The sequence below is a fragment of the Paroedura picta genome, chromosome 3 (assembly GCF_049243985.1).
Source record: "Paroedura picta isolate Pp20150507F chromosome 3, Ppicta_v3.0, whole genome shotgun sequence".
Classification (NCBI taxonomy): Eukaryota; Metazoa; Chordata; class Lepidosauria; order Squamata; family Gekkonidae; genus Paroedura; species Paroedura picta.
In genome coordinates this window covers 173,655,074-173,681,288 of record NC_135371.1, presented here as the reverse complement: position 1 = coordinate 173,681,288, position 26,215 = coordinate 173,655,074, and the positions used below count along the sequence as shown (strand labels likewise).

General features: G+C 53.5%; 2 protein-coding genes across 3 annotated transcripts in view; both read right to left on the bottom strand.

The window, feature by feature from the left end:
- Positions 1-234: 234 nt before the first annotated feature.
- Positions 235-10,106, bottom strand: LOC143833643 (uncharacterized). 2 transcript variants are annotated; one of them, XM_077329717.1, is made up of 5 exons: positions 8,722-10,106; positions 7,188-7,273; positions 6,926-7,061; positions 929-1,067; positions 235-751 (listed from the first exon to the last, which is right to left on the bottom strand). In XM_077329717.1, the coding sequence occupies exons 1-5, from the start codon at positions 8,769-8,771 to the stop codon at positions 458-460; spliced, it is 705 nt and encodes a 234-aa protein (XP_077185832.1). In that variant the 5' UTR covers positions 8,772-10,106; the 3' UTR covers positions 235-457. The 2 variants fall into 2 exon arrangements, with proteins under 2 accessions (XP_077185832.1, XP_077185831.1); XM_077329716.1 differs by having other exon boundaries at positions 7,188-10,106.
- A 4,982-nt stretch (positions 10,107-15,088) lies between these two features.
- The window catches only part of LOC143831251 (5'-nucleotidase domain-containing protein 2-like), a 26,515-nt gene continuing 15,388 nt past the window's right edge, over positions 15,089-26,215 (bottom strand). Inside the window, exons 7-12 of the mRNA XM_077324311.1 lie at positions 23,868-24,043; positions 22,693-22,774; positions 21,865-21,951; positions 20,525-20,665; positions 20,221-20,285; positions 15,089-16,376 (exon numbers count right to left, since the gene is read on the bottom strand). Coding sequence (XP_077180426.1) covers positions 16,115-16,376; positions 20,221-20,285; positions 20,525-20,665; positions 21,865-21,951; positions 22,693-22,774; positions 23,868-24,043 — 813 coding nt within the window. The 3' untranslated portion in view covers positions 15,089-16,114. The remainder of the gene's footprint in view (positions 16,377-20,220; positions 20,286-20,524; positions 20,666-21,864; positions 21,952-22,692; positions 22,775-23,867; positions 24,044-26,215) is intronic.

Here is a 26,215-nt window from a genome sequence, read left to right as displayed (position 1 = left end):
ACCTTTGGAGATTTTTAAGCAGAGGCTGGGTAGCCATCTGATGGCTGATTCTGTGAAGGCTCAAGCGGGTGGCAGGTGACAGTGGATGAGCGATAGGGTGGTGAGTGTCCTGCATAGTGCACGGGGTTGGACTAGATGACCCAGGAGTTCCCTTCCAGCTCTAGGATTCCACACACATGTGTAGGGCCAGAACATCTTTCCCGAGCTGTCCGAATAGGAACCAAGAAGCGGGGAGCAAACCAGGTTGTTCAGCAGGACTTTTATTTTCTGACAAACCAGTGGGGGGTGGGGAGCAGTGTTACAGATCAGGCCAGCCTCGTACCTCCGCTGACCCGGAAGTAGTTCTCTCCTGCAGAGGCCCAGGAGGTTAGAACCAGGGATGTGGGACGCTCAGACTCCCACTTCCTCTTCCCGGATCTGAAATGGGAATTTCCCGGCTGAGCCAGGAAAGGGGGTGTCATGAGTTGGCAAGGGAGCATTGGGAGGGGGCAGAGGAAACGCTGGAAGCTTCCGTGGATCCCCGAAGAGGCAGACCGTCCGCGTCCGGGACCTCCGGGGAAGGAGACGCTCGGAGACTGGAGAGCTCAGCATTGGTTAGGCGAGGTCGCAGAAGAGACCCAGGGGTCGAGGAGGCGTTTGAACGCTGGGGCGAGACGTCCACCGAGCACTGCATCCTGCGTAGTTTCTCCCGGACACGGATGAACTCCGGCTGGTCGTCGAGAGCATCGCCCGGGTCTTCTTGCAGTTGATTCTGTGGACGAAGAGGGGACCGGATTTCAGATCTCTCCGGAGGTTGAGTTTCGGAGACCACCCCTCCCACCGCCTCCTGGCACAGGTCTTCAGGCAAAGTGTGGATGGCCGGCCTCAACGAGAGCCATCACCTGTACCGGAGGCTTACCTTCAGCCACTCCCGGTGCCGGAGGCTTACCTGTTCTCGCCTCTGCTGCCAACGCTGCAGTTCCCGCTCCAGCGGTGACAATTCCACGCTGTTCTCCATCCCCTCCCGACGGCGGTTCCTGTGTTCGAGGACTTGCAAGAGCTCAGGCTTGGATCGAAGACTGAGGCCTCTGAAGAAGAGAGACAAAGACCGGATGGGAGTAAGCCCTGATTCCGCACCCGACATGCCCTGCTTAGCGGACGGCCGTGAGAAACGCCCCCTGCCTCCGCTTCACTATGCAGAGATACGAGGTCTGCGCTGCAGACTTGTAAGCCACCTTGAACCACGAGGAAAGGTGAGATATAAATGTTTAAAGAAGTAAATAGATTACTGCTAAACCTTCAAGGAACCTGAGGGAAGTTTTGGCTCGCGGAGTCTCAAAGCAGCTGCAGCTTACAGTCGCCTTCCCTTCCTCTCCCCACCACAGACACCCTGTAAGGGAGGAGAGGCTGAGAGAGCCCTGAGATTACTAGAAGAAGAGTTGGTTCTTATATGCTTTTCTCTACTCGAAGGAGTCTCAAAGCAGCTTACATTCGCCTTTCCTTCCTCTCCCCACCGCAGACACCCTGTGAGGTAGGTGGGGCCGAGTGAGCTCTGAGAGAACTGGAGGGCCCACGCTTGGAAGAACTTCGATGCTACGCAGGATTGGGCCTAGGAGACCATCAAGGAAGTCTAGGGTCAGTACATAGAGGCAGGCAGTGGCCAACCAACCTCCGTCCTTGAAAACCCTGCAGGGTCGGCGTAAATCAACTGTGACCTGACAGAAAACCCTGCAGGGTCGGCGTAAATCAGCTGTGACCCCCACGGTTCCATTCGATGAGATCACAAGTCTGGATCTGCATTCATGAGGGTCGATCCTCCCCCAATCTTACTGTTCTGCTGAGTAAATATTTATTTGTTAAAGCATGCTTGCTCCTTTGGCTCAAGGTCTTCCTCTGATATCGGGACACTTTCTCCAACTGAAGTGACTCTTTCATGAGAGAAGAGCCACTGAATCAGAAAGGATTACAGACTAACCTCCCAACTACAGAGATGAAAACTCCACGTCTTGGAGTGTCAAATCACTGCAGACCTCCTTACCCCTCCCCCAAATCGCCCCTTCCCCAATAGACTGGATTTCCCATGCTCAGAGTTGCAAACCCTGGACTCACAAAAGCAATAAAAGCAGTGGCTTTCCTCCAGGGGAACTGATCTCTGCAGTCTGGAGAGGAGCTGGAATTCCAGGGGATCGCCAGGCCCCACCTGGAGGCTGGCATCCCTGACCCTCAGTGGGGTCCAAGGCCACAGAGTCCCCCCTCCCAAGCAGCCCTTTCCTCCAGGGGAACTGATCTCTGCAGTCTGGAGAGGAGCTGGAATTCCAGGGGATCCCCAGGCCCCACCTGGAGGTTGGCATCCCTGACCCTCAGTGGGGTCCAGGGCCACAGAATCCCCCCTCCCAAGCAGCCCTTTCCTCCAGGGGAACTGAGCTCTGCAGTCTGGAGAGGAGCTGGAATTCCGGGGGATCCCCAGGCCCCACCTGGAGGCTGGCATCCCTGACCCTCAGTGGGGCCCAAGGCCACAGAGTCCCCCTCCCAAGCAGCCCTTATCTCCAGGGGAAGGGATCTCTGCAGTCTGGAGAGGAGCTGGAATTCCAGGGGATCCCCAGGCCCCACCTGGAGGCTGGCATCCCTGACCCTCCGTTGGGTCCAAGGCCACAGAGTCCCCCCTCCCAAGCAGCCCTTTTCTCCAGGGGAACTGATCTCTGCAGTCTGGAGAGGAGCTGGAATTCCAGGGGATCCCCAGGCCCCACCTGGAGGCTGGCATCCCTGACCCTCAGTGGGGTCCAAGGCCCCAAAGTCCCCTCTCCCAAGCAGCCATATTCTCCAGGGGAACCGATCTCTGCAGTCTGGAGAGGAGCTGGAATTCCGGGGGAACCCCAGGCCCCACCTGGAGGCTGGCATCCCTGACCCTCAGTGGGGTCCAAGGCCACAGAGTCCCCCCTCCCAAGCAGCCCTTTTCTCCAGGGGAACTGATCTCTGCAGTCTGGAGAGGAGCTGGAATTCCGGGGGATCTCCAGGCCCCACCTGGAGGCTGGCATCCCTGACCCTCAGTGGGGTCCAAGGCCACAGAGTCCCCCCTCCCAAGCAGCCCTTTTCTCCAGGGGAACTGATCTCTGCAGTCTGGAGAGGAGCTGGAATTCCGGGGGATCTCCAGGCCCCACCTGGAGGCTGGCATCCCTGACCCTCAGTGGGGTCCAAGGCCACAGAGTCCCCCCTCCCAAGCAGCCCTTTTCTCCAGGGGAACTGATCTCTGCAGTCTGGAGAGGAGCTGGAATTCCAGGGGATCCCCAGGCCCCACCTGGAGGCTGGCATCCCTGACCCTCAGTGGGGTCCAAGGCCCCAAAGTCCCCTCTCCCAAGCAGCCATATTCTCCAGGGGAACCGATCTCTGCAGTCTGGAGAGGAGCTGGAATTCCGGGGGAACCCCAGGCCCCACCTGGAGGCTGGCATCCCTGATCCTCAGTGGGGTCCAAGGCCACAGAGTCCCCCCTCCCAAGCAGCCCTTTCCTCCAGGGGAACTGATCTCTGCAGTCTGGAGAGGAGCTGGAATTCCGGGGGATCTCCAGGCCCCACCTGGAGGCTGGCATCCCCGTGTCCCCTGGAGAGTTTCCAGTTTGCCCGCAGGAATGTCTCCTGGCGTGAGCCGCAGTCCTGAGCTGTGTTACTTGCTCAGCGAGGAGAACTAGGCCAAAGACCGCAAGTCCTGAAAAACCAGCTGCCCCATCACGCCCGGCCTGGCTCCAGGCCAGCGGAGGAAAGAAAGGTGACACTGAGCCAGGCTTGTGGAAGCGAATCAGGTTTCCAAGTCAGCCGTGAGCAGAAGGGCGGAGAGGATTCAAAGCATTCACTCCAGCGATCCGGAAACCAAGCCTGGGACACCACGAAGGGCAGAGGCTGAGTCGGATACGAAAGCGGCAAAGGGGTTGGGAGACTGCTGGAGGTTTGGGGATGGCGTCTCAACGGGGCACAAGGCCACAGAGTCCACGAACCACAGAAGACATTTTCTCAGGGAGAACGGATCACAGTGGTATGGAGAGCAGCTGTAATTCTGGGAAGGATCTCCAGCCCCCACCTGGAGGTTGGCAAGGCCAGCTGGAGATAGCTTTTTGTCATATTTGTCAACCTCCAGGCGGGGCCTGGAGAGTACCTATAATTACAATTCATCTCCAGGTGACTGAGATCGGTAGCCTTGTTGAACACGGCCACTTTGGAGGACGGTCTCTACGACATCATATCCTGTCTCTATGACATCATACCCTGCTGAGCTCTGTGCCACCCTCCCCAAATCTCACACTCCCCAGATCTCCAGGAATTCCCCAACCTTGAGTTGGCAACCTTACCAGTGTTGTTATTAATGCCACAGGTTTCAGTGTGTGCGCGTGTGGGGGGGTGATCAGTTTGTTCCTGGCCATCTACCAGGGCAGCAAGCAGGGTTGCCAGCCTCCAGGTGGGACCCAAAGCCCTGCCCCCGCCCCCGCCAATCACAACTGATCTCTACAGAGCAGATCCCAGGAGAAAAGGGCTGCTCTTGAGGGGGGAGTCCCTGGCATCATATCCCTGCTGCTTGGGAGGGCTCACTCCACAGCATTATACTCCACTGAGGTCCCGTCCCGCCCCCCAAAAATCACCCACTCCCAGCTCTATCCCCAAAGTCTCCAGCTATTTGCCCACCCAGAGCTGGCAAGCCCAGTTGGGGACATCCTGCTCCTTTGATGCACTCCCTCCCTGTTTGCCTTCAGGTGAAGAAGAAGAGTTAGTCAGTCAGACCAGCCATTCTACACTTTTTGGGGGGCTCTTGGTCCTTTTCGGAGTTCTTCTCCGGTTTCCGGGCCTCCGCTTGAGCAGTGAGTGAGGCTACAAGAGGCCTAAGCTAAGAGTGAACGAACCACACTCCGTGTAATATATAAGTATGCACGTGAGGCAGCTCCCCCTCACTGGCCGACTTCAAGGAAAGGTTGGAGACACACTTTTCTTGGGTGCTTTAGGATGCTTAGGGCTGATCCCACGTTGAGCAGGGGGTTGGACTAGATGGCCTCTATGGCCCCTTCCAACTCTATGATTCTGTGATTCTATGATTCTATGATTTCTGGAATATCTGACTCAGCTTTCTAGCTATACATGACCAAAAGGGCATTTCACAAACCCTTTGGGAGAAGCACTAAAGGGACGGCTCATAGCTGCACATATCACAATAGGATCGAAATGCTTTTTAACCGTTTTAGCTATTTCACTTTTTTATTGGGTAATGGTTTCTGGATTGTAGGAGGTTGTTTATGTTTATGTATTCCACAACGTCAACCCCCCCAAACCAGCTTCTCTGGGAAAGGGCAGCCATACAAATTCAAATATAAATTGAATAAATAAAATAGTTTTTTTCCAGTCTGTGGGTCCTTTCAAATGTGCTATGGAGCCCCATGGCCCCCTTGAGAATAGCTGAGCTAGGACTGTTTCAGTGCTCAATAAAGCAATTTATTTTTTAAGCAGCCAGTGTTCCGCTTTTTTGCATTTTTAAACTCTGCCAACAAATTCCATCCCGCAGTCTCCAGGAATGCCCAGTTTACCACTGGCATCCCTTGGCCAGCATTCCACATCAGGCAGAGGCTTTCTTAATTTGTTAAAGGGCTCTTGCACCTCTGGTGCAAGAGCCCTTTAACAAATTAAGAAAGCCTCTGCCTGCACCTCTGCACCTTAACAAATTAAGAAAGCCTCTGCCTGCACCTCTGGTGCAAGAGAGAGCAGAGAATATCTGTTAAACAGAGATCCAGAATCGGCACGGACTCTTCGGGGAGGGCATATTCAAACCAGAATGCCGTGGGCATCTGCTAAGGGCGCCTGGCTGGAAGAAAAGGGGAACTGTGTCTCTCAACTAGTCTGTGGATTTGCATCGATGCTTTTATGCGCACAGATGTGCCGGCCTGTCCGGCCCTTCCCCTTTCATTCTCTCGCTTACATAATGCTCTGCCCCCCCTCTCTCTCCCCCACCCTGGCACATGCCCAAATGCACAGAGTTAACCAAGGCTGCAGTCTTTCCGCTGAATCTCTCCCTGCCAAATAACTGCACAATAAAGAACAAACATCATGTAGAAGCGTAACGCAACTTAGCAGAAGGGAAAAGGCCAAATTTTATGCACGGAACGAATAGAAAACTGGGGTCTGACGGACACGTTAGTTCCGTGAATGTCCGCTGTAATACTCAACGTGAAATCAAAAGAGTACAGGAAATAAATAATGTCGTAAAAGGAGATTTGAGGGCAACTGAAACCATGGGCTATTTTATTCATAGGGTTCCCAGCCCTGAGTTAGGAAATTCCTGCAGATTTTTTTTGGGGGGGAAGGAGGACTTCAGTGGGGTATTATGCTTTTGGGGGTTGGACATCCAGGAGATTGTGATTCTATCTGGAGTTTATTCAGTGCAAGGTTAGACTTCTCCGTCTCATATTGCTAACAGGAAGAGAAAGGGTGTTCCCCATTTTTAGAAGAAGGAGAAAAAGAACCAGTTATTTATACCCCACTTTTCCCTTTCCAAAGTGGCTTACAAACCCCTTTCCCTTCCTCTTTCCACAACAGACACCCTGTGAGGTCGGTGGGGCTGAGAGAGCCCTGAGAGAACTGCTCTGTGAGAACAGCTCTAAGAGAACTGTGACTGGCCCAAGCTCACCTAGAGAAGAGTGGCTGCTGCCAGAGCAATGTCTTTCTAAAAATCTGAACAGCCAATCAAATCTCCAACGGCCAATCAGAAGCCTTGCTCGGCAAAAGTCCCGTCTGGCCCTGCCCCAATTAAAAAAAATAAATACTTGATGGGCACCCTGTTGGGGACCTCTGTGTTATAGCAGCAGAGGGGAATTTCTTGACACAGAATTCTAGAATCCTAGAGTTGGAAGGGCCCTCCTGGGTCATCTAGTCCAACCCCCTGCACTAGGCAGGACACACCCACAACCCTCTCGCCATACTTGCGATGGGTGAACAGCAGCTCCCTGTGCAGCTGCTGGTGGTTCCGGGAAACTCGGATGATGTTCGTCACCGGTGGGGAGTTGGCAGGCCGAACCTCGCGACGACCCCTCGAGGTAGCCTCCGAGCGGGCAGCGGCTGGAAATCAAATATAGGGAGAGAGGCTGAGCATGCCAGGGCTATGGGAACAGGAGGCACAGACTAGGGCTCTTTCCCCCAAAGCCTTCTCTTTCTCCCCAGCCCCTCCCGCAAGCGAGCACTCACCGTGGGGCCGGGGTCCCATGCTGTGGGGTGGGGGCTGCAGAGCCAAGATCTGAGCTTTGGCCCAGAGCCACAGCTCATGTGAAATCCTAATGAAGGGAGAGGAAATGGGGATCAATCCTCGTGGGCAGGAAATTAGAACGGGGGGGGGGTGCATCAGGGCAACTTCCTGTCCCCCCCCTCCCCTAGAGCCACACATGTTTTCAATTCGGTTAATAAATTAAAGATGTTTTTTTATAGTCTGTTAATCACCCGCCTTTTAACGGATGAATTGGTCAGGATTGTGAAATAAACTGCAGGTCGCCATCGCCTTGCCAACCTCCTGTTGTGCCCTGGAAGATTCCCCGGAATTCCAGCTGATCTACGGAGACCCCTTTCCCCCACTTTGGAGGGGGAGCACTATGGTATTGTACCCCTCTGGGTCTGTCCCCTTGCCAAATTTCCCTTCCCAGGCTCCCCCCCCCCTCACTCCAGGAACTTTTCCAAAGTTGGCACCCCCCCATTATCGATTCCTTTTTGGAGCTGTGACTATAACTTTCGCCTTGATCAGAGCTGCTCTTAAAATGTGTACCGTGCCTTGTCGGAAGAAAAGTTTGAACTATGAATTTTATTTTGCACTGTTCCCAGCGCCGAAAGTCTTAAGGAAGGGGTGGGATCAGAGTTTGACCTTGCCTATCAAACTGACTCCTGCTGGTTTACCCACCAAGGCAGCAATCCAGACCCTTGGATCTGTATGTGAGTTTTAGGTCCCTGGAAGTATTTCAAAAGAGGGACGGTTGCTCCTGGCCTGTCCTCAGATCATTCCACTGCCTGCTAAACAAATATCCTTTTACTAAAACTTCTAAGGCCTTTTCCCCCCCGGAAAAGAAGAGCTGGTTTTTGTTCCCCGCTTTTCTCTACCCAAAGGAGTCTCAGTGGATTTCAATCGCCTTCCCTTCCTCTTCCCACCACAGACACCCTGGGAGGCAGGTGAGGCTGAGAGAGCCCTGAAAGAACTGGAACTCACCCAAGGTTACCCAGCTGACTGCATGTGGAGGAGGGGGGGAATCATAGAATCATAGAGTTGGAAGGGACCTCCTGGGTCATCTAGTCCAACCCCCTGCACTATGCAGGACACTCACATCCCTCTCGCTCATCCACTGTCACCTGCCACCCCCTTGAGCCTTCACAGAATCAGCCTCTCCGTCAGATGGCTCTCCAGATTCTGCTTACAAATCTCCAAAGATGGAGAACCCACCACCTCCCGAGGAAGCCTGTTCCAAACCAGTTCCCCAGATCAGAGGCTGCCGCTCTTAGCCACTATGCCGTGCTGCCTCTCAGAGATGACCAAGGACCGAAATAAAGGCATCGAACCAACACTGCTGGAGGCAAACGCCTACCATTTCTCTCCCCCCAATTCAAAACCATGACCCATCTCTCCGGATTCTGTCGACCGATCCACGGGGACCGACGTGCTTTCTACCACTTTCTATCTCTCCGTCCCGTGGCTGAGTCCGGTCCCTGCTGAGAATGGCTAACCCCGTCCCGTCCCTCTCACCTGCCGCTCCGAGCAGCCGGATCCAGTTGCCCGCCGTGTCCTGCTGCCATGTCGTGCCACCTCTCCGTCCCACCCGGGGTCCAGCGGCCAGGAGGCCTGGAGGACCGCCTGCCCCCGTCTCGCCCGCAAGGAGATCGTGTGGCCTCGACGCCGCCATCCCGATCCCAAGGGAACAATTACGGGCGGATCATTGTCTCGTGATGCCGCCGCCTCTCCCGCCTGGCCTGGCCTGTCAGCCGCAGCGGGCACCAGAGGCAGTGAAAAGACCTCGGGAGGGAAACCGGATCCCGCTCCTGAAGTGGCAGAGTGTGCAGAGCCAAGACTCCTGCAGAGAGGTCGATTCCACAGACCAGAAAGCAGCTCGGGGGTCCAAGGTGGCCTCTTGAAATTTTGGTGCCCACACACTGGCAAGCCGACGGAGATCAGACAAAGCGCACCGGTGCCAGAGGGAAGGGACTTTGTTTTGGGTCGCTTCAGAGGGAAGCCAAGTTGGTCTGCTGGAGAAGAGAGAGATTTGCACCTGAAAAGAGGGGTAGTCAACCTGTGGTCCTCCAGATGTCCATGGACTACAATTCCCAGGAGCTCATGGGGATTGGAGTCCATGAACATCTGGAGGACCACAGGTTGACTATCCCTGCCTTAAAAGACCAACAGGGATATTTCCAGAATCGACAATAAGAACATCAGCCCTACTCAATCAGACCAGGGGTCCCTCCTGTCCAGCCTCCCGTCTCACCCAGGGGCCAACCAGTTCCTCTGAAGGGCCAACAACAGGGCAGAGAGACTGTGGCCTTCCCCTGATAAGAACATCAGAAGAGCCCTGCTGGACAGGGGTGCCAACCTCCAGGTGGGGCCTGGGGATCCCCTGGAATTATAGCACCTCTTCAGACGACAGAGGTCACTGAACCCAAAGACAACGGACGCTTTGGAAGACGAACTCTACGGCCTTCTACCCCACTGGGGTCACCCTGCCTTTTTCCCCTGTCAAGACTAAAGGCAAACGGGGCAGGGGATGTCCATCAGAGAAATGAGATGGAAGAGAGAGCTGCCCCTTCCCCTCAGCCACAGAAAGCCTGTTTCTGGCTCTTTGTGGAGAAATAACTCTTCAGGGGATACGACTGCAATTCTCTGATGTTACCGATCTATAAATTTTGGCAGCTCGAGAGTTCAAAACACTGGAAGTCCCATCCACTCGGTAATAACCATGAGCCTGGCAAACTGGGCCAGTATTATTAGCCCAATTTTGAGGCGGAGAGGGGACTTTGGCGGTTTTTGCCACTGTGGTACTCAAAGCTTTCCCAATTTCGGCTCCATGCCCTGGCAGCTCCAACACGGCAGCTTCTAACTCTGGCATCGATGCCACCAGGCAGTTCCTTCACATAGAATCAGGGGTGGTCCCACTGTGGCTCGCCAGATGCCCATGGACCACAATTCCCATGAGCCCCTGCCAGCAGGGGCTCATGGGAATTGTAGTCCACGGACATCTGGCGAGCCACAGTGGGACCACCCCTGATAGAACATTCCAGAAGCATCACGCTTTTCCTGAGCCGTCACTTTGAAACAAGGGACGTCTTTCTGACAGGATTTCGATGGGAATTGTGGCAGGCCATTGGCCCGTCAAAGTCAGCATGGCCGGTTCAGACGTTCTTTTTAAATTTTAATTGTGTGGTCTTCACGCAGCGGATTTCCTTCCTTTGCGCCAGCGGCAATATACGGCGTACCCCGTTTTGCATTTTTAACTTCTAAGTTATGGCCTCCCCAGCAAGGGGCTTAAAAGGCAAGTGAGAAACAGAGGTGGTTTATCTTTACCTTCTTCTGCAGAGCCTTTCTTGGTGGTCTCCCATCCAAGTACTGACCCTGCTTAGCTCCCAACGACTGGCCGACCCAACTAGGGGCTTTCAAGGCAAGCGAGAAATAGGGGAAGTTTCCTGGTGCTCTCCTGAGGCTGATTCTGTTGTAGAGGCTCAAGGGGGTGGCAGATGACAGTAGATGAGCGATTGGGATGTGAGTGTCCTGCATAGTGCAGGGGGTTGGACTAGATGACCCAGGAGGTCCCTTCCAACTCTGTTATTCTATGATTCCTCTGCACAACCTTCCTTGGTGGCCCCTCAATCCAAATACCAACCCTGTTTAACTTCTAAAATCTAATGCAACCCCACTATGCCGTGCCATCTTCTCTCTCTGTCGAATATTATTTAATATTGATGAACGTGGACTGTTTTTGAGGGCAGTGCAAACTTTGCAGTACAAGGACCAGCAGCCTGCATTGCCTTTGGCGTGCAAATGACTTCCAAAATGTGGAGACGCCCACTTGGACGGCAACACAGCAGCTAACCACTGTATGGCCACAACACCCACTTTCCTGCATAACAATGCAGCTGGGTCTTTTTCCCCAAAGAGGGGAGCATTTCCTGCCAAACTCTCAAGAGGAAGGAGTTCCTGAACGAGAGCGGCCAGCCTCCAGGTGAGACAGAATAAAACTGCTGCATTTGGAGGAACTCTGCTTCTCAACAAGCTGATATAGTGATTGATTCGGATGAAGAATTATATTGGAAACAGCTTATACCAGATGCTGTTCCAGCTTCTAACTGGAATTCTTGTGAACACTTTGTGTTTGGAATTTTATGTTGAAAATTAAGTTTTGAGGCCAAATGCTTCTTCCTCCACATGCAGCCAGCTGGGTGACCTTGGTTGTCTCAGTTCTCTCAGAGCTCGCTCAGTCTCACCAACCTCACAGGGCATCTGTTGTGGGGAGAGGAAAGGGAAGGCGAATGGAAGCCGCTTTGAAACTCCTTCGGGTAGAGAAAAGCGGCATCTAAGAACCAGCACTTCTTCTTCTTCAGTAATCTCAGGGCTCTCTCAGCCTCCCCTCCCTCACAGGGTGTCTGTTGTGGGGAGAGGAAAGGGAAGGCGATTGTAAGCCCCTTTGAGACTCCTCCGGGTAGAGAAAAGCGGTATATAAGAACCAACTCTTCTTCTTCTTCAGTAATCTCAGGGCTCTTTCAGCTTCCCCTCCCTCACAGGGTGTCTGTTGTGGGGAGAGAAAAGGGAAGGCGAATGGAAGCCCCTTTGAGACTCCTCTGGGTAGAGGAAAGCGGCATCTAAGAACCAGCTCTTCTTCTTCTTCAGTAATCTCAGGGCTCTCTCAGCTTCCCCTCCCTCACAGGGTGTTTGTTGTGGAGAGAGGAAAGGGAAGACGACTGTAAGCCCCTTTGAGACTCCTTCGGGGAGAGAAAAGCGGCATATAAGAACCAACTCTTCTTCTTCTTCAGTAATATCAGGGCTCTCTCAGCCTCCCCTCCCTCACAGGGTGTCTGTGGTGGGGAGAGGAAAGGGAAGGCGACTGTAAGCCCCTTTGAGACTCCTTCGGGGAGAGAAAAGCGGCATATAAGAACCAACCCTTCTTCTTCTTCAGTAATCTCAGGGCTCTTTCAGCCTCCCCTCCCTCACAGGGTGTCTGTTGTGGGGAGAGGAAAGGGAAGGCGACTGTAAGCCCCTTTGAGACTCCTTCGGGGAGAGAAAAGCGGCATATAAGAACCAACTCTTCTTCTCCTTCAGTAATATCAGGGCTCTCTCAGCCTCCCCTCCCTCACAGGGTGTCTGTTGTGGGGAGAGGAAAGGGAAGGCGACTGTAAGCCGCTTGGAGACTTCTTCGGGTAGAGAAAAGTGGCATATAAGAACCAACTCTTCTTCTTCTTCAGTAATCTCAGGGCTCTTTCAGCCTCCCCTCCCTCACAGGGTGTCTGTTGTGGGGAGAGGAAAGGGAAGGCGATTGGAAGCCCCTTTGAGACTCCTTCGGGGAGAGAAAAGCGGCATATAAGAACCAACTCTTCTTCTTCAGTAATCTCAGGGCTCTTTCAGCCTCCCCTCCCTCACAGGGTGTCTGTTGTGGGGAGAGGAAAGGGAAGGCGACTGTAAGCCACTTGGAGACTTCTTCGGGTAGAGAAAAGCGGCATATAAGAACCAACTCTTCTTCTTCTTCAGTAATCTCAGGGCTCTTTCAGCCTCCCCTCCCTCACAGGGTGTCTGTTGTGGGGAGAGGAAAGGGAAGGCGATTGGAAGCCCCTTTGAGACTCCGGGGAGAGAAAAGCGGCATATAAGAACCAACTCTTCTTCTCCTTCAGTAATATCAGGGCTCTCTCAGCCTCCCCTCCCTCACAGGGTGTCTGTTGTGGGGAGAGGAAAGGGAAGGCGACTGTAAGCCACTTGGAGACTTCTTCGGGTAGAGAAAAGTGGCATATAAGAACCAACTCTTCTTCTTCTTCAGTAATCTCAGGGCTCTTTCAGCCTCCCCTCCCTCACAGGGTGTCTGTTGTGGGGAGAGGAAAGGGAAGGCGATTGGAAGCCCCTTTGAGACTCCGGGGAGAGAAAAGCGGCATATAAGAACCAACCCTTCTTCTTCTTCAGTAATCTCAGGGCTCTTTCAGCCTCCCCTCCCTCACAGGGTGTCTGTTGTGGGGAGAGGAAAGGGAAGGCGACTGTAAGCCGCTTGGAGACTTCTTCGGGTAGAGAAAAGCGGCATATAAGAACCAACTCTTCTTCTTCTTCAGTAATCTCAGGGCTCTTTCAGCCTCCCCTCCCTCACAGGGTATCTGTTGTGGGGAGAGGAAAGGGAAGGCGATTGGAAGCCCCTTTGAGACTCCTTCGGGGAGAGAAAAGCGGCATATAAGAACCAACTCTTCTTCTTCTTCAGTAATCTCAGGGCTCTTTCAGCCTCCCCTCCCTCACAGGGTGTCTGTTGTGGGGAGAGGAAAGGGAAGGCGATTGGAAGCCCCTTTGAGACTTCTTCGGGTAGAGAAAAGCGGCATATAAGAACCAACTCTTCTTCTTCAGTAATCTCAGGGCTCTTTCAGCCTCCCCTCCCTCACAGGGTGTCTGTTGTGGGGAGAGGAAAGGGAAGGCGACTGTAAGCCACTTGGAGACTTCTTCGGGTAGAGAAAAGCGGCATATAAGAACCAACTCTTCTTCTTCTTCAGTAATCTCAGGGCTCTTTCAGCCTCCCCTCCCTCACAGGGTGTCTGTTGTGGGGAGAGGAAAGGGAAGGCGATTGGAAGCCCCTTTGAGACTCCGGGGAGAGAAAAGCGGCATATAAGAACCAACTCTTCTTCTTCTTCAGTAATCTCAGGGCTCTTTCAGCCTCCCCTCCCTCACAGGGTGTCTGTTGTGGGGAGAGGAAAGGGAAGGTGACTGTAAGCCGCTTGGAGACTTCTTCGGGTAGAGAAAAGCGGCATATAAGAACCAACTCTTCTTCTTCTTCAGTAATCTCAGGGCTCTTTCAGCCTCCCCTCCCTCACAGGGTGTCTGTTGTGGGGAGAGGAAAGGGAAGGCGACTGTAAGCCACTTGGAGACTTCTTCGGGTAGAGAAAAGCGGCATATAAGAACCAACTCTTCTTCTTCTTCAGTAATCTCAGGGCTCTTTCAGCCTCCCCTCCCTCACAGGGTGTCTGTTGTGGGGAGAGGAAAGGGAAGGCGATTGGAAGCCCCTTTGAGACTCCGGGGAGAGAAAAGCGGCATATAAGAACCAACTCTTCTTCTTCTTCAGTAATCTCAGGGCTCTTTCAGCCTCCCCTCCCTCACAGGGTGTCTGTTGTGGGGAGAGGAAAGGGAAGGTGACTGTAAGCCGCTTGGAGACTTCTTCGGGTAGAGAAAAGCGGCATATAAGAACCAACTCTTCTTCTTCTTCAGTAATCTCAGGGCTCTTTCAGCCTCCCCTCCCTCACAGGGTGTCTGTTGTGGGGAGAGGAAAGGGAAGGCGATTGGAAGCCCCTTTGAGACTCCTTCGGGGAGAGAAAAGCGGCATATAAGAACCAACTCTTCTTCTTCTTCAGTAATCTCAGGGCTCTTTCAGCCTCCCCTCCCTCACAGGGTGTCTGTTGTGGGGAGAGGAAAGGGAAGGCGATTGGAAGCCCCTTTGAGACTTCTTCGGGTAGAGAAAAGCGGCATATAAGAACCAACTCTTCTTCTTCAGTAATCTCAGGGCTCTTTCAGCCTCCCCTCCCTCACAGGGTGTCTGTTGTGGGGAGAGGAAAGGGAAGGCGACTGTAAGCCCCTTTGAGACTCCTTCGGGGAGAGAAAAGCGGCATATAAGAACCAACCCTTCTTCTTCTTCAGTAATATCAGGGCTCTCTCAGCCTCCCCTCCCTCACAGGGTGTCTGGGAAGGCAATTGGAAGCCTCTCGGAGACTCCTTGGGTACAACCCCCTCCCCCCAGATTTTCTTTTCCTTTGGTCACCAAACCTCACCGTTTACCAATTTTCTGATACACACATTGAGAGTTGCTTTCACGATCATCTTTATTAAAGTAACAACATTCCAGTTATCAGCTAACAACATTCCCTCCCTCCCTCCCTCAGCACCTTCTGCTCCCATCCCATCACTAGGAAGCAGGATCGTTCCCACCCACACTGCCCCTCCCCAAAACAGTACCCTGTGCCCCCTTGCTGTTGCAAACAGAGCCCACCCACCGGGATGGGGGGACGACGCATGTAAACGACATTCTCTATAGCGACTTCCGGCCCCTGCAGAGTTCTCGAAGGAAGGAGCCGAGAAACTTGTAAGGGGAAGTGAAGGGAAAACCCTACAGCCGCCCCTCCCTTGGCAGATGCTAAATGTGATTGTGCGGAAGGAGCATCTCAGAACGGCAAACTGAAGGCCGGGATCCTCCCTCACTGTGCGTTTATCAATTTAAGTAAACAGAATTCCCAACTTGGTGGGGCAAGGCACAGCGGACTGCAACCCGCTAGCTGAAAAACACAGTCCCTGCCAGTTGCTGAGATTCCCATTAGGAACGCTAGGCTAGATCAGGGGGTCCCCAACAGGGTGCCCACGGGCACCAAGGCACCAGCCCACACCTTCCCTGGCGACTGCTAAGTGTTTTTTAGAAAGTGGGCACGGCCAGAAGGACAGGATTTCTGATTGGCCCCTGGGAACCTCACCCGGTACAAGCAGCTCCCACCACACAAGAAACTTCCTCGTACATCTGGAGGTGTATGTCCAGAAAATTATTTTTTAAAATAACGTGTTGATTTCACAAGGCATCCTGTTCAGCAAAGGCCCTGCCTGTAAAGATGCAGAGGCGTTATTAGAGTTAGGCATGCATGACCTTGCTCCCTGACATGGCATGATTGTGCCTGCCACCTTACGTCAGGATCCTAAAGATGTCCACGGTCTCAAAATGGCCGGGTGACCCCTAAAATAAGGACTTAAATCTGATCCAGACGGGCGCTTCTGAAACACATGCTCAGCCTAATTTAACACGGGCCTGTCATGTCTTGACAATTCCTTTTTTTTTGCAAACGGAAAACATGTTGGTGGACCATCGGGATTGTAACGATAGTTAGCCAGACTCCACTCCACTCATGGGGCACGGCCCTCCGTCGCCTCCCTTTCGCCCCTAGCGGATGTGCGCCATTTCTTCGAGGAAAGGCGTCTTCATGCAGCCGGTGCAGAGCTGGTCCATCCAGAGGGGCGCCTCGTGCTGCAGCGGGGTGCGCCTCGGGTAGAAGGTGTAGTTGAGGTCGTAGTTCAGCAGGCAGCTGAGCGAGGCCATGTAGGCGTCCGAGAAGCGGCACAGGCGGCGGGAGAAGTACGTGGGGTTGTGGCAAGTGCGGAAGATGCTCCCGAACTGGGGGTTGAACAGGTTCTTGGTGAGCGCCCTGCGGGGGGGGGGAAGGCAAGGGGGGCAGGGGGAAAGGGAGGTCAGGCAGCAGTTCTAGGATTAAAAACTCGGGGTTCGGAATGTGCCCTTCTTGAGTGATGCTCAGACGGCTGCAATCGGGCAGAAGAAGGCAGGACACCCTAAGAACTTCTGCTTTCGTTTAATGATGTGGCCTTTTTAAAGTTTCTAGTCCTCAAAGCTGTAGTGTGGGAAGTGCTCTGAATCCACAGCAGTTACGAGATGACGTTCCAAAAGAGGAGAAGGGTGGGCATTGTGCGTCCTTTTGCCCCTCCCCATAACCAGACCGAGCACAAGACATTTAGTTATTTGTACCCCGCGCCTTCCCCCAATGGTCCCAGGGTGGGTCACAACAATACAGGATAAAATAATCTAAAAGACATTAAAAACATTTAAAACCTAACTCCCCCCCCCCTCCACAAACATACTTTCCCACCCACCCACCTTGGCAGGACAGCACCCAGAGGAAACTCTATATCAAAGGACTGGGTGAAGAGGTGTGTTTTCACCAGGCACTGAAAACCATATAATATAGACGCCTGGTGAATTACCAGAGGAATCACAGAATCAGAGTGGGAAGGGACCTCCTGGGTCATCTAGTCCAACCCACTACACTATGCAGGACAACCACAAACCTCTCGCTCATCCACTGTCACCTGCCACCCCCTTGAGCCTTAACAGAATCAGCCTCTCTGTCAGATGGCTCTCCAGCCTCTGCTTAAAAATCTCCAAAGATGGAGAACCCACCACCTCCCGAAGAATCCTGTTCCACAGAGAAGGCTGTTTCAAGGTCTGGGAGCCACCACAGAGAAGGCCCTCTCGTATGTCACTGACCCATGTGCCTCTAAGAGAGGCAGAATTGCAAGAAGGCCTGTATTGGAGAAGGCACTCTCATATAATCAGGGCCCAAACCATTTAGGGCTTTATAGATTAACAGCAACACCTTGGTAGCCAATTGGAAGCTAGTGCAAATTCTTCAAGACCGGCACAGTGCGTATCCAGCCAGAGACTCCCGTCAGCAGTCGAGCTGCTTCATTCTGCACCTATTCCAGCTTCCGGACCGTCTTCAAGGGTTGCCCCATGTACAATGCATTACAGTAGTCCAACCTGGGGTTTACTAGAACATGGATCACCATGGCCAAGTTATCCCTATCCAGGAAAGGATGAAGCTGGCAAACCAGTGGGAGATGGGGGTAGTTGCTCCTGCTATAGCCGCCAAAAGAGTTTCAAATAACAGAATGCCGAGACTCTGCGCCCGTTATGCAAATCAAGGAGAATACGAAGATCGTGCACCCAGTATGCAAGATCAGTCCCAGACACTTTCCGTAATTCACATCATTTAAGCACAATGCAGAAACGATCTTTGCTTAGTGCGGAATTTGGTTCTCACCATGCAGTATTTTATTTTGTTATTCAACCCATGGGGTATGCACAACTGTGGAAGGACAAGTGCGCCAAGGATGGCTCAGCGCCGACTAGCAGCAAGGGCAATTACAGTGGATCGTGTGAGGAAGGGCAGAGATCCTGGGGTGGGGGGGGAGCGCTTTGAGGACGATCCAGTTGCAAAGGCCGGCCCGCAGAAACCCAATGCCGCCAACTGAGCTGCAGCGCATGAGGGCAGAGCCTCCGCTGCAGCTCTCTCGCGGCATTTCCTGGGCGTCCAGGCAGAAAGAGGAGACTGTTTCCCGGGCTATTCACCTGCAGAAGATTAGCTACCTGTACCGAGGACGAGGACGGAAAGAAGGAAAGGTTGCTCAACGCAGAAAACGGCTCAAATGTGGAGTTTGCAGCCCAAGGGAATAAGAAGCTTTCAAAGGGGATTGGCTACCTGCCATGGCGGCTGAGAGGAACCTCCATAGTCAGTGGCACTAATCCACTGAATTCCAGAGGCAGGATCAGGGGAACACCTGTGTGACTAGACCAGCCTTTCTCTGCTTCTACTCGCACAAGCCTTAGGACAGGGGTAGTCAACCTGTGGTCCTCCAGATGTCCATGGACTACAATTCCCATGAGCCCCTGCCAGCAAACGCTGGCAGGGGGCTCATGGGAATTGTAGTCCATGGACATCTGGAGGACCACAGGTTGACTACCCCTGCCTTGGAACATAGTTAGAATGCACACCCTTGACCGGGTCATGTTGGCAGCTCTGCAAGGGCTCCTTGGAGCGTAGATAAGCAATGCAAGCACGGCCATCGGGAGACGGCGGCTGCAGCAACCAAACCTCCGGCACAAACAAAACCCTGAAAACAAACCAAAACTTTTTACACGCAGGCAGAGCTGTCGTAGCCGCCTGAGCCCAAAACCCTGGAGCCCCCAAGAGATGGAACCTCTGGGTTCTTAGTCAACACTCAGTGAGTTTCCTGCAGAGTAAAACCGGGAACAGAAAGTCATCACATTCTTGGACAAACTTAGGAAGATGAAAATCGGTGAGGCTAAGAAGAATTCTTTCCAAATTGCTAGAGGCTCAGGTAAAGAAGTTACCAGGGGACGGACGGACGAATGGATGGAAAGAGAGAGGGGGAAGGAAGGAAGGAAGGAAGGAAGGAAGGAGGGAGGGAGGGAGGGAGGGAGGGAAGGAAGGAAGGAGGGAGGGAGGAAGGAAGGAAGGAAGGAAGGAAGGAGGGAGGGAGGGAGGGAGGGAGGGAAGGAAGGAAGGAAGGAAGGAAGGAAGGAGGGAGGGAGGGAGGCAGGGAAGGAAGGAAGGAAGGAAGGAAGGAGGGAGGGAGGGAAGGGAGGGAGGGAAGGGAGGGAGGGAGGGAGGGAGGAAGGAAGGAAGGAAGGAGGGAGGGAGGAAGGAAGGAAGGAAGGAAGGAAGGAAGGAAGGAAGGAAGGAAGGAAGGAAGGAAGGAAGGAAGGAAGGAAGGAAGGAAATTGGAGCGGAATGAGAAGGAAGGAAGGAAGGAAGGAAGGAAGGAAGGAAGGAAGGAAGGAAGGAAGGAAGGAAGGAAGGAAGGAAGGAAGGAAATTGGAGCGGAATGAGAAGGAAGGAAGGAAGGAAGGAAGGAAGGAAGGAAGGAAGGAAGGAAGGAAGGAAGGAAGGAAGGAAGGAAGGAAGGAAGGAAATTGGAGCGGAATGAGAAGGAAGGAAGGAAGGAAGGAAGGAAGGAAGGAAGGAAGGAAGGAAGGAAGGAAGGAAGGAAGGAAGGAAGGAAATTGGAGCGGAATGAGAAGGAAGGAAGGAAGGAAGGAAGGAAGGAAGGAAGGAAGGAAGGAAGGAAGGAAGGAAGGAAGGAAGGAAATTGGAGCGGAATGAGAAGGAAGGAAGGAAGGAAGGAAGGAAGGAAGGAAGGAAGGAAGGAAGGAAGGAAGGAAGGAAGGAAGGAAGGAAGGAAGGAAGGAAATTGGAGCGGAATGAGGAAGGAAGGAAGGAAGGAAGGAAGGAAGGAAGGAAGGAAGGAAGGAAGGAAGGAAGGAAGGAAGGAAATTGGAGCGGAATGAGAAGGAAGGAAGGAAGGAAGGAAGGAAGGAAGGAAGGAAGGAAGGAAGGAAGGAAGGAAATTGGAGCGGAATGAGAAGGAAGGAAGGAAGGAAGGAAGGAAGGAAGGAAGGAAGGAAGGAAGGAAGGAAGGAAGGAAGGAAGGAAGGAAGGAAGGAAGTTGGGGAGCTCCCCCTCACTGGCAGTCTTTAAGCAGCGGCTAGGCAGATCCTTATCCTGGATGCTCTAGGCTGATCCTGCATTGAGCTGAGGGTTGGGCCTAGATGGCCCCTTCTAACTCTAGAATTCTATGAATCTGTGTGACCAGGCAAGGGGTTCTTTGCAAGACTGGATTAAGGTCAGCAAAACTTGGGAGAAGAAGAAGAAGGGAGAAGCCAAGAGACGTTACCTGAGTTCCTGCCGTTCCTTCATCCAGTCCTGCAGTACCTGCTGGGATTCTGGGTCCTGGTACATCTGCAAAAGGAAAAAAAGTGGCTGGTTAGATGGATCCCTCCGAGAAGTTAAACCCAACTTCTACATAAGGAATCCCCCGGCCCCACCTGGAGGCTGGCATCCCTTAATCGAGTTGAAAGGGCTTCTAGGGGGTTTGTTTGCACCGCTGCTCCAGGAACTCCCCTGCCCCACAATCCTTATAAGCCCCCTCCCCTCCTCCTGCTGCTCACGGCCAGATGGCCTTGCTCCATCTCCCCTACCTGCATGCGTTCCAGCAGCCCTGTCAAGGCCTGCATCCAGGTGAGGGCTTGGGAATACTGTTCCGTGTTCACCACTTTGGTCTCCACCTCCAGCTCAGGAACGATGGCTCCGGTCCGCCAGCCGTGGCGCAGCATGAGGTCCTGGGGAGGAAGGGAGGGAGGTAAAAGTGTTGGAAGATTCACAGGATCACATCTCGTCTCTGGACGACGGAAATCCGTTCCCCTGGAGAAAACGGATGCTTCATAGGGTGGGCTCTGCAGGGTAAGTCCCCTATGACAGGGGTAGTCAACTTGTGGTCCTCCAGATGTTCATGGACTACAATTCCCATGAGCCCCTGCCAGCATTTGCTGGCAGGGGCTCATGGAAATTGTGGTCCATGGACATCTGGAGGACCACAGGTTGACTACCCCTGCCCTATGAGATCCCTCCCAAGCTTTCTGCTTTCCAGAGGGCCTGCAAAACGGAGCCCTTCCGCTGTCACGGGTCCCCTCCCGGTTGGAGCAATTTACATCTGCTCCGAACATCCGGCCCCCTGTCGCCTCTGAAGCTATGTAAAGGGTATGCCCTTTCGCCATCTGAACTTTTGGATTTTGTGATTTTGAGGGCTTTTGCTGGGGGTTTAATGGGTCTTATCCGTTTTACTGTATGTTGAGTTTTCTGTGAATTTCTGTGTAACCCGCCGTGAGCCGGTTCTGGTTGCAGAGGGCTAAAAATCGAATGAATGAATGAATGAATGAATGAATGAATGAATCAATCAATCAATCAATCAATCAATCAATCAAGAAGAAGAAGAAGAGTTGGTTCTTATATGCCGCTTTTCCCTACCCGAAGGAGGCTCAAAGCGGCTTACAATCACCTTCCCTTTCCTCTCCCCACAACAGACACCCTGTGAGGGAGGGGAGGCTGAGAGAGCCCTGATATCACTGCCCGGTCAGAACAGTTTTATCAGTGCCGTGGTGAGCCCAAGGTCACCCAGCTGGCTGCATGTGGGGGAGTGCAGAATCGAACCCGGCATGCCAGATTAGAAGTCCGCACTCCTAACCACTACACCGAACTGGCAATCATTGAGTGAGTTAGTGAGTGAATGAATGAATGAATGAATGAATCAATCAATCATTGAGTGAGTGAGTGAGTGAGTGAGTGAGTGAGTGAGTGAATGAGTGAATGAATGAAGCCCTGTCCTTCATGGCTCCACACCCCCATCCCAGGGATTTCCCAACCCAGGGACAGCAACAACAACCCTCTCTGGAGAGAGCTGGAAGAGTCCCAAGATCTCTGGTCCCACCCCTCTGCCCACAGGCTCAGGCACGACCCAGAGAAAGAGGCCCCGGATTCTTACGGCCAGATCACTGTAGAGATGGTCTCCGAAGTACAGGACCTTGGATCCACGCCAGCCCGTCAGCCGGAGGAAGTCAAAAAGGTTGCCCTGGTGGGGGGGGGGGGGGGAAGCAAGGAAGAGGATCTACGTTTTAAAAGGGTTCTGTGGGCGCAAGAACGGCATACGTTGGCCAGGAGGACGGGAAAAGAAGATGCAGATTAAACACTCATTCCCCAGCTGGGGTGGTGACGGACAGAGGTGAAAGCCCCGTCCTCTTTGCTGAAGGAGTCGTGCTCCCCCCTCCCGCTTCTTGGCTGTGTCTCATTCCCTGCTTTGCACCTTATTCCGGTGCGGAAGCCCCAATGGAGGGGGGGGGGGGAGTCTTTGCCAGTTGCTAGGCCAGCCTTTCTCAACACTTCAACCTTTGAGAAACCCCGGAAGTGGCACCATCGTGCAGAATATGGCTGGGAAGCAGAGCTGTGGACCCAGGGCCATCAAGCGTTTCATGAAATGCTGATTGAGAAAGCTTGCACTAGAAGAAGCATTGATTCTTATATGCCACTTTTCTCCACCAGAAGGAGTCTCAAAGCGGCTTCCATTCACCTTCCCATTCCTCTCCCCACAACAGATACCCTGTGAGGGAGGTGGGGCTGGAGAGTTCTGACAGGACTGCTCTGTGAGCACTATCAGGGCTGTGATGAGCCCAAGGTCACCCAGCTGGCTGCCTGTGGAGGAGCAGGGAATCAAACCCGGCTTGCCAGATTAGATACTGGCACTCCTAACGACTACACCATGCTGGCTTTCCCCGTCACCATGAATGCCACATTCCTCCTCCGTTCGCCTCCTCACCTGCTTGTACACCTGGCCCTTCTCCAACTTCTTGATTTTATCCCACTGAAGGTCCCCGTTGTTGTCCAGCCGCCGGAAAGGTCTGAGGAAAGACGGAGAGTTTTGTGAAGGGGAGGAACTCCCAAGGTTTCTGTGCCCCCCTCAATGCATGATTTCTACCTATTCCTGCACGAAGCACCCCTCAGGGCCAAGAGAAACCACCGGGATACACTTTTAAAAAAGAACGCCATCAACTTTTTGGCAACCGTGGAGGGCCAGCTTGGTGAGGTGGTTAGGACCATCGGCCTCCATAATTATTATAATAAATTTATTCCCTGCCACTCCCAGAGCCGACTCATCGCAGGTTACAAACGTCCGATAAAAACCCATTCAAACCCCCATTAAAAGGACACTCCCCCACAGCTCATTCCACCAGGCTGGGGCCAGGACCGAAAGGGCCCTGGCCCTGGTCGAGGCCAGGCGTGCTTCCCTGGGGCCGGGAACGACCAATAGATTATCACCCGCAGAGTGTAAAGCCCTGCGGGGGACATAGGGCGATAGGCGGTCCCTCAGGTATGCGGGTCCCAACCTGTGTAAGGCCTTAAAGGTTAAAACCAAAACTTTGAACCGGATCCGGGCAGCAATTGGCAGCCAATGCAGCTGCCTCGGCATGGGTTGGATATGGGCCCTCCACGGTGTGCCAGTGAGGACGCTAGAAGCTGCCTTTTGCACCAGCTGGAATCTCCGGATCAAGGACAAGGGTAGGTCCGTGCAGAGCGAGCCACTGAAATCTATTCTGCAGGTGACCGTCGCATGGATCACTGAGGCCAGGAGTTCAGGGGACAGGTTGGGCGCCCGCAGCCGAGCCAATCTGGAGAAACCCCATTCCTCCACATGCAGCCAGCTGGGCGACCTTGGGCCAATCACAGTTCTCCCAGAGCTTTCTCAGCCCCACCCACCTCGCAAGGTGTCTGTTGTGGGGACAGGACAGGAAAGGTACTTGTAAGCTGCTTTGGGTAGCGAAAAGCGGGGTACAAACCCACCCAGCTCTTCTTCTATCCAGGACCAAGAGATGTTCGGAGTTGGTTTGCCACGGCCTGCTCCTCCGTAGCGATCCTTAGTGGTCTCCAACTGAAGGATTAACCAGGACTGGCCATCAGCCCAGAAATGAGACGGCCTGGTGGAGGGATACTCACTTGACACAGTCGTTGAAGAAATGAGGCTTGTCCGCCTGGACGATGACCACGTCAAAGAAGTCCCGCCAGTCCTTTCCCACCATGTAGCACATCCCTTTGTCCCTGGAGAAGGGGGAAAGAGAGAGGAAATGGAGGGGAGAGGACGCTAATGGCAGCCGGCAGCAGAGGGCGCTACACTACCAAAAGATCTATGTGTACAGGTCCAGGAGTGGTCAAACTGCGGCCCTCCAGATGGCCATGGACTACAGTTCCCATCAGCCCCTGCCAGCTAACACTGGCCCAAGGCCACTCTGCAGGCTTCAGGCGGAGGACGAGTGGGGAATCAAACCCGGCTGCCCGGCTTAGAGGCCGCCATGCTTAACCACGACACCCCACTCCAGGAGACAAAAAGGCTGCAGTCCAGTATGAATCATACCAGCTGCGGAAAAGGGAAATATTCTTGTCTGCTAGGACAGTCCAAAGGCTGCCGTTTATTTCAACCAGTGCTCCTGTCTCTCAGAGAGCACCAATTCTGATCCCTAGCACCATTGTTGATTTGTTTCTTGCCCTTGGGCAGACGGAGCTTGATGCACATAACAGGGGGATCCCAAGACCTGCTTGCTTTTTAAATACCAGAAAGGCACTCCCCCGCCCTCCCTTACACACTGCAAGACCCTTGAGTTTTACTGACTACATTTCTGCGGACGGGAGTTCAGTGTAGTTGATTTTATTTGCAACTTTCCAGCCCGTAAGGGTTAATGCAAAAGTCTGACATGCCGGAGGGGAAGGCCGGAGACAGCAAACCAACGCTCAAAGGCCAGGGGAAACGTTTGCCAGAATTTCTAACAGACTGGGGCTTGTGGGAGGAGAGGGCAGGAAATCAGGTGATGCTGCCTCATTACACAAGGGTGACCTTTAAACAAGACCACTGTGGTCATTTAAGGTAGAATGCAACTTCGTGCGGCCTCAGGACGGGCCCAATGGCCTGGTTAGCGATTTGGAGCAGTGGAATCTAACCTGGAGAGCCAGGCTGGATGTCCCACTCCCCCACGTGAAGCCAGCTGGGTGAGCTTGGGCCAGTCATGGTTCTCCTAGAATGCTCTCAGCCCCACTGACCTCACATAGTGATTGGGAAGTCAAAGATGCTTGAGATTCCTCAGGGCAGGGGTAGTCAACCTGTGGTCCTCCAGATGTCCATGGACTGCAATCCCCATGAGCCCCTGCCAGCATTGCTGGCACGGGCTCATGGGAATTGTAGTCCATGGACATCTGGAGGACCACAGGTTGACTACCCCTGCCTTAGGCTACACTCTGTACTCTTGGTGCTTGGGGGGGGGCATGGTGGGTGGGTTTCTGGATTTCTGGCCCTGCTGGTGGACCTCTTGATGGCCCCTGGGTTTTGGCCACTGTGTGAGGCGGGGTGTTGGGCTGGAGGGGCCACTGGACTGGTTCAACATGGCTTTTATTATGTTCTCGTGGAAGAGTCATGTAAGGTTTAAAAACCTACTGTTTTTCTTTTTCTGTCACTGGGGAGAAAGGGGGTACATTCACTTGGTCTGCGGTGACACACGAAAGGTTAGGCGTGCGGACTTTTAATCTGGCATGCCGGGTTCGATTCCACGCTCCCCCACATGCAGCCAGCTGGGTGACCTTGGGCTAGTCACAGCCCTGATAAAATTGTTCTGACCGAGCAGTGATATCAGGGCTCTCTCAGCCTCACCCACCTCGCAGGGTGTCTGGTGTGGGGAGAGGAATGGGAAGGCGACTGTAAGAACCACCTCCACCTCCACCTCCACCTCCACCACCTCCTCCTCCTCCTCCTCCACCACCTCCTCCTCCTCCTCCTCCTCCACCTCCTCCACCTCCTCCTCCTCCTCCTCCTCTTCTTCTTCTCCTCCTCCACCTCCTCCTCCTCCTCCTCCTCCTCCTCTTCTTCTTCTCCTCCTCCACCTCCACCTCCACCTCCTCCTCCACCTCCTCCTCCTCCTCCTCCTCTTCTTCTTCTCCTCCTCCACCTCCACCACCTCCTCCTCCTCCTCCTCCTCCACCTCCTCCTCCTCCTCCACCTCCTCCTCCTCCTCCTCTTCTTCTTCTCCTCCTCCACCTCCACCTCCACCTCCACCACCTCCTCCTCCTCCTCCCACCTCCTCCTCCTCCTCCTCCTCCTCCTCTTCTTCTTCTTCTTCTTCTTCTTCTCCTTCTTCTCTCCAAATGAGGCTACACAGACCATCACAGACGGACAGAAGAAGACGGTCCTTGGACAACTCTCAACATGCACCCTATTATTGGAATTTCCTCCTCTTTCGTGATGTACCAGGGGACTCAAAACACAGAAGTGGCCCAGGGCCTGTCGTGACCTCCTAGACTCA

Coding starts and splice junctions, on each gene's coding strand:
- LOC143833643 (XM_077329716.1), bottom strand. CDS start 7,383: ATGTGTGGCTCTAGGGGAGGGGGGGGACAGGAAGTTGCCCTGATGCAC. Junction 1,068..6,925: donor CTGCTGTTCACCCATCGCAA/GTATGGCGAGAG, acceptor TCTCTTCTTCAG/AGGCCTCAGTCTTCGATCCA. Junction 752..928: donor GGCAGCAGAGGCGAGAACAG/GTAAGCCTCCGG, acceptor CTTCGTCCACAG/AATCAACTGCAAGAAGACCC.